This window comes from Rhinolophus sinicus, chromosome 8 (assembly GCF_057876585.1).
Source record: "Rhinolophus sinicus isolate RSI-liver-muscle chromosome 8, RSI-T2T, whole genome shotgun sequence".
NCBI lineage: Eukaryota > Metazoa > Chordata > Mammalia > Chiroptera > Rhinolophidae > Rhinolophus > Rhinolophus sinicus.
Window position 1 is genome coordinate 39,188,392 of NC_142508.1, and position 6,000 is coordinate 39,194,391.

The 6,000-nt window shown below is 48.4% G+C and overlaps 1 protein-coding gene across 1 annotated transcript in view; it reads left to right on the top strand.

Annotated features, from left to right (window-relative positions):
• ZNF541 (zinc finger protein 541) overlaps nt 1-4,095 on the top strand; it is a 39,659-nt gene extending 35,564 nt beyond the window's left edge. Inside the window, exons 15-17 of the mRNA XM_074316184.2 lie at nt 2,792-2,932; nt 3,126-3,307; nt 3,403-4,095. Coding sequence (XP_074172285.2) covers nt 2,792-2,932; nt 3,126-3,307; nt 3,403-3,568 — 489 coding nt within the window. The 3' untranslated portion in view covers nt 3,569-4,095. The remainder of the gene's footprint in view (nt 1-2,791; nt 2,933-3,125; nt 3,308-3,402) is intronic.
• The last annotated feature ends 1,905 nt before the right edge of the window (nt 4,096-6,000 follow it).

The following is a 6,000-nucleotide window of genomic DNA, read 5'->3' on the forward strand; positions in this document are numbered from 1 at the left end:
CCATCTGGCAGAAATCTCCAGAAGGAAATCAATGTAAATAATTTAACATGTCTTGTAGTGCGTGTTTGCTAGTAATGAATTCTTTCAGCTTTTGTGTATCAAAAAAAGTCTCTTTTGCCTTCATTTCTGAGACATCTTTACTAATTATAGAATTCTACCTTGGCTTTTTTTTTTTTTTCGCAGTAATTTAAAGATGTTGCTCTACTTTCTTCTTGCTTTTATTTCCAACAATAGACTTACTGATTTTCTGGCCTTTGTTCCCTGTATATAATCTGTCTTTTTTCTCTGGCTGGCTGTTTTTAGGAATTTCTCCTTATCACTGGTTTTGATCTTGAGCAATTTTATTGATTTGCTTTGGTATAGTTTTCTTCATTTTTTTCCCCTTGTCTTTGGGGTTTGTGGAGCCTCAGATGTGTGGGTCTACAGTTTCTACTCAATTTGGGGACATTTCGTCCATTATTTCTTCATATACTTCTTGTGTCCCTCCCTTCTCCTTTGAGGACTTCGCTTAAATGCGTGTTAGGTTTCCTGCAGTTGGCCCACAGCTCACAGCTCACTGATGCTCTTTCTATTTTTACTAATTCTTTTTTCTTACTAATTCTTTTTTCTATGTGTTTCGTTTTGGGTGGTTTCCAGTGCTGTATCTTCAAGTTCACTAATCTTACCCTCTGCAGTGTCTAATCAGATGTTAATCCCATGCAGTGTAATTTTCATCTCAGACATTGTAGTTTTCATCTCTAGAAGTTCTATTTGGGTATCTTTTATATCCTCCATGTCTTAACTTTTTGAACCTATATTATACAGTTATAGTAAATTCTACTGTCCTTCCCTGCTGATTCTAATGTCTGTATCCATTCTGTGTTGATCCCAACAGATTGTTTTTTCTCCCCATTATGTGTCATATTTTCCTGCCTCTTTGCATGCCTGGTCATTTTTCATTGGATTCCAGGCATTGTGAGCTTTAGCTTGTTGGGTGCTGGATATTTTTGCATTCTTACAAATATTCTTGTACTTTGTTCTGGGATACAATTTCTTGAACACAACTTGTTCCTTTTAAGTATTGCTTTTAGATTTTCTTAGATGGGACCAGAGCAGCTTTTTGTCTAGGGCTCATTCTTCCTCATTACTAAGGCAAGACCATTCTCATCACTCCACCAAGGCCCTGTGAATTAGGAGGTTTTCCACCCTGGCTAGTGGGAACAGACACTGCTCTTGGCCCTGTGTGAGCTACAGACACCTTTCCTCTAATCCTTTTGGGTGGTTCTTTACCCAGCTTTGGCTCATCTCCTTATATACATGTGCTGGTCAGAACTTTGCTGAGTGCTTGAAACCAATTATCTCCAGACCTCTGGAGTTCTCTTCCTTGCTGCTCTCTCTTCTGCTGTACTCCATCCTGTGGACTTTTGCCACCTTGGTCTCCCCAGATGCTCCGCTCCATCTCAACTCAGGAAGTCCGCTGGGCTCTGCCTGGATTCTCCTCCCTGGGGTCGTGGCCTGGACTTGCTCTCGTTAAGACTGTCGTCATTTATTTTCTGTCTCTCAGAAAAGGCTTTTTTTGACTGGTATCTAGTGTCTTACCAACCATTGTTTCATATGTTTTGATTTTCTTGTCAATTGGAATCAAACTGGCAACCTTGTGGTTGAGAGGACTCGCTCCAACCAACTGAACCATCCGGGAGGCAGCTCACAGCTCAAGGTGCCGTGTTCAATCTTAGTCGCAGGGGGCAGAGCCCACCATCCCTTGCAGGAGTCGAGGAATTGAACTGGCAACCTTGTGGTTGGAGAGCCCCCTGGCCTATGTGGGAATTGAACCGGCAGCCTTCGGAGTTAGGAGCGTGGAGCTCTAACTGCCTGAGCCACCAGGCCAGCCCTCTTGTCAATTGTTTTTCATGGGAGGGTTGATGTGGTTTATGTTGCTCTATCTGGTTTGGAAACAGAAGTCCAACTTCTTTTTAACCTAAAGATATTTCTTAGGCAGAGGATGTACTGTTTTGACTCCTAGTTTGTAAATGCACAGCTGAAAAAAAATTCATGTGGAGGAAGTATAGAGGGTGCCAAAAAAATGTATACACATTTGAAGAAAGGAAAAAACTATTAAAATTGTAATAGTCAATATATACCAATAACAAAAGATGAATACAAGTCATGTGTTTACATGTTTTTTGGCACCCCCAGTGTATTCTGAACTGCGTTCCACATATTAAATGGCCGGTTTCATTTTCCTGAGACATTTTCTTTCTGGAGCAATTAAACTTTTCTATTCTGTTTAGTTTTTACAGAAGTTATTATTAATGGGATCACTTCTTATTGGAGGGAGGAGCAAATAGCGAGGTCTGAATGCCCCAGGATCAAGCCATGCCCTCAAAACCTACTCCTCCTCCCAGGGGCCCCTTTCTTCAGTGCTGTAGGGCTCTGCCTACGTAGCTGATGCAGAGGCTGTGTGGTATCCACCACCTGAGGGCATTCTGCTGTAGTTAGTCCGGTTGGTGCACAGGTGGCCTGCAGGCAGGATGTCGCAGTGAGCCTCCTGTGGTGTACCTTCGTGTGTGTCTTCCCACAGGGAAGGATTCCTGGGAAGGCCTTGCTGCTCAGATGATGCAGAGCTCAGATGGTCTGGGCTGTGGCGGCTTTACTATGAGCCTCCTCCTCATCTGGGAGGACTTTGGTTCTCTGCCCCTTGTAGTGCAGGGGCACGCCATGCCAAAGGAGAGGGCTTTATAAAAGCAGCGGCTGGCACCGTAGGGAGGGGACGTAGGGCTGCCCATAGCCAGCTTCTGTCTTCTCTCATTAGATCCAGACAAAGACCGTAGCCCAGTGTGTTGAGTATTATTACATCTGGAAAAAAATGATAAAATTTGACTGTGGCCGAGCCCCAGGGCTGGAAAAGAGGCTCAAGAGAGAGCCAGATGAAGCAGACAGGACAGAAGCAAAGGTAGGGGGTCATGCAGGATCTGGAGTTCAGTGCTGACCTGGACTCTCACTGCCCATCTACGTGGGGGGGAGTCACAGAGGGTGCCCCGCGGGAAGGGGCTCCCTGCAGAGGACCTTTGTTTCCTGGATCCCTGCGTCTCCCTTTTGAGAGTGGAGGGTCAGCATCCTGACTGTGATTTCTGCCCCCTCTGCAGGTCACTTGCAGCCCTCCGGAGAGACCCAGCCACCATCCAACCCCCGAGTTAAAGATAAAGACCAAGAGTTACAGGAGGGAGTCCATCCTCAACTCCAGCCCCAACACCGGCCCCAAGCGGACCCCCGAGCCGCCCGGGAACGTGGAGGGCCGGGGCGTCTTTCCCTGCAGAGAATGTGAGAGGTAATGGCCCCTTCCCTCCATGCGCTCACACCACCGCCCTCAGGGTGACCCACCTGTCCATGCTCTGATCCCCATGACCTTTGGTGACTCCTCAGGGTGTTCGACAAGATCAAGAGTCGAAATGCCCACATGAAGCGGCACCGGCTTCAGGACCACGTGGAGCCCATCGTCAGGGTGAAGTGGCCAGTGAAGCCCTTCCAGCTGAAGGAGGAGGAGGAGGAGAAGGAGATAGGGGCTGACGTCGGCCCCCTGCAGTGGTGATTCCTGGGGGGATGGCTAGTGGGGGCAAGGCAGCAAGTCAGGATGGGGACCTCCAGCCCTGTCATGTCTCCCTTTGGCCTCCCCAAGGTGTTTGGGGCACCCCTCTGCCTTCCCCTAACCTTCAGGGTCCCCATGGGCCAGCCAAGCTTGCAGACACAGTGGGCATTTGACCATAAGTAGGTAGGAGAAACACACAGTCATCGGACAACTGTGAGGTCCCTGTCAGCTGGTGCCAAAGGCTCCGGTCTCTTTAGGGTGATAGTCTCTCCCCTTCTTTCAGTTCCACTCCTCTTAGAGCAGCGTGGCTGGGGGAGGGGACAGTTAGATCTGGGTGGCTCTCAAATGTTAGCCTCAGTTTTGGGGTTTGGTTCCATTGTTAGGTAAGGCCAAGACGTAGAGAATCAGTGGGAAAATACCTTCAGATGGCCAACGTGTCAGGACCCCCTCCAGGGGGTCTCTCTGCATTCTGGATTTAGCCCTTAGTCTTGCAATGGCTTGTATGTTGTTAGGTGTTTTTTGTACGTGTCGACTTGTAAATCTTATTAAATTGGGTTAAATCTTATTAAATTGGGTTCTTGAGCAGCTGTCTTCTGGCCATTCGATCCAACAGAGGCTTTTGAGTCCCTGCCACTTGCCGGAGCCACAGAAATGAGTAAGCTCATCCCCTGTCCAGGAGTAGTACGTGCCAGACAGTGTCCAATCCATGCGACAGGGATGCAGTGATGAAAGAGGGGCAAGCCCCCTCTCTTCATGCAGCTTACATTATAGGGGCGGGAAGGTAGCAGTAATAAATAAGCGAAAGGGTGATTTTATATATTGATCACGGGTGTGCTTTGGGCCATAACTAGCAGAAGAGTCAGCACAGGTTTAAGCAATCAGGCCGTATGATGGTGGTTCCAGCGGCTCAGCCATGAAATCCAGCACCACCAGGAGTGGTCAACCTCAGCGCTGGCTGCAGCAGCAGCAAGAATCACCTCCTCCCACACAGGAAGGAGAGCGCGTCCCTCCCTTCCTTGAGTCCCTTTTTAAGAGTGTGGAACACTTGTAGTAGCCCTGGCAGAATGCCCCTCATGTCTCATCGGCTAAAACCATAGACCGTGCTCATTTCTAAACGGATCCCTGGGAATCAGTGGGAAGAAAAATGGCCCCAGTTATCCTGGACACTCAAGATTTGTCTCCACTACTGGGGAAAACCAATGTGTTCCTGCAAGTCTGTTGCTGGGATTCTGTTTGCCAGGAAAAGAAGAGGAAGCAGAAATGGCTAGTGGGTAGGCAGACCACCACAAAGTGACATGAAGAAAATAAAGCAAGGGGCCAAGTCCTAGGGAGTGACCGGGGTGTGGCAGGCGGTGTTAGGCAGGTGGCCAGGGAAGGCCACGCTGAGGAGGCTGCTGAGGCTGAGACCATCTGGATGCCAGGCTGTGGCACAGCAAAGTGCAAACTCTGCCTCGGGGACGTTAGTAGAAGATGTTTAAAAACATTCCTGGTCTGCTGCATGGAAATCACAGGAGGCAAGACTGGAAGCCTGGAGAGCAGGTAGAGGCCTTAAGGTGAGATGCTAGTGGCCGGCGCGGGGTCGGCAGTGAAGAGGAACAGACACTCGGGGTTAGGGGTGCATCTTAGAAGCAGGCTCAGACGCGTTGGGTCACACTCATGGGGAGAGGTGGTGAGGAAAGGATGGGTCAGGCCGGTGGCAGCTGAGCAGATGCCATTGACTCAGATGGGGAAGAGGGACACATCAAAGGACTAATTGCATCGAGCGTGATTGGGTCTCTAATCGCGTGTGCTATGTTCTGAGGGTCTGGCAGGCTAGAGCAAGGGTAGTGTCAGGAGGTTTCACAGAGGGGCCACATTGCAGCTAAGTAAATCTTAGAGCTGGGAGGGAGGGGGAGGCGCAGAGGAGGAAGTGGTGTTTGAAGCAGTGGGGCATTGTGGTTAAGGGAAAGGGCTCAGGCATCAGCTGAACCAGAACTTACATCCTGGCTCCTCCTCCTTTGTGACTTTGGGCAAGTCACTTTCCCTAGTTGAGCCTCAGTTTTTCTCACTCTGGAAACTGGGATGGAAAATGTCTACCCTCGTGTATCTGTTAAATGAGAAAATATAAATTAAGTATTTGGCAGGATGCACCGTGTGAACTGAGCAGCTGCTATTTAACAAGTTCGCGCACTATACTACTATTGTTTGGATCCCTAAATAACAAGTGAAGCTCGATGACTCCAGAAATGAAAGACTGGCTTAAAAGGGTTGGTGGCATATTAGTTATTTATTGCCACATAGCAAATTACCCTCAAATTGAACAGCTTCAAACAAACAGAAGCTTTTAATAGTGTTGCTCAGACGGACACAGAACTGAAACTGCTTGTGGCAATCCAGACTCGCCCCCATCTTATCTGTGGTCAGAATACAGTGAAAACCACAAATGGGTGGTCCAG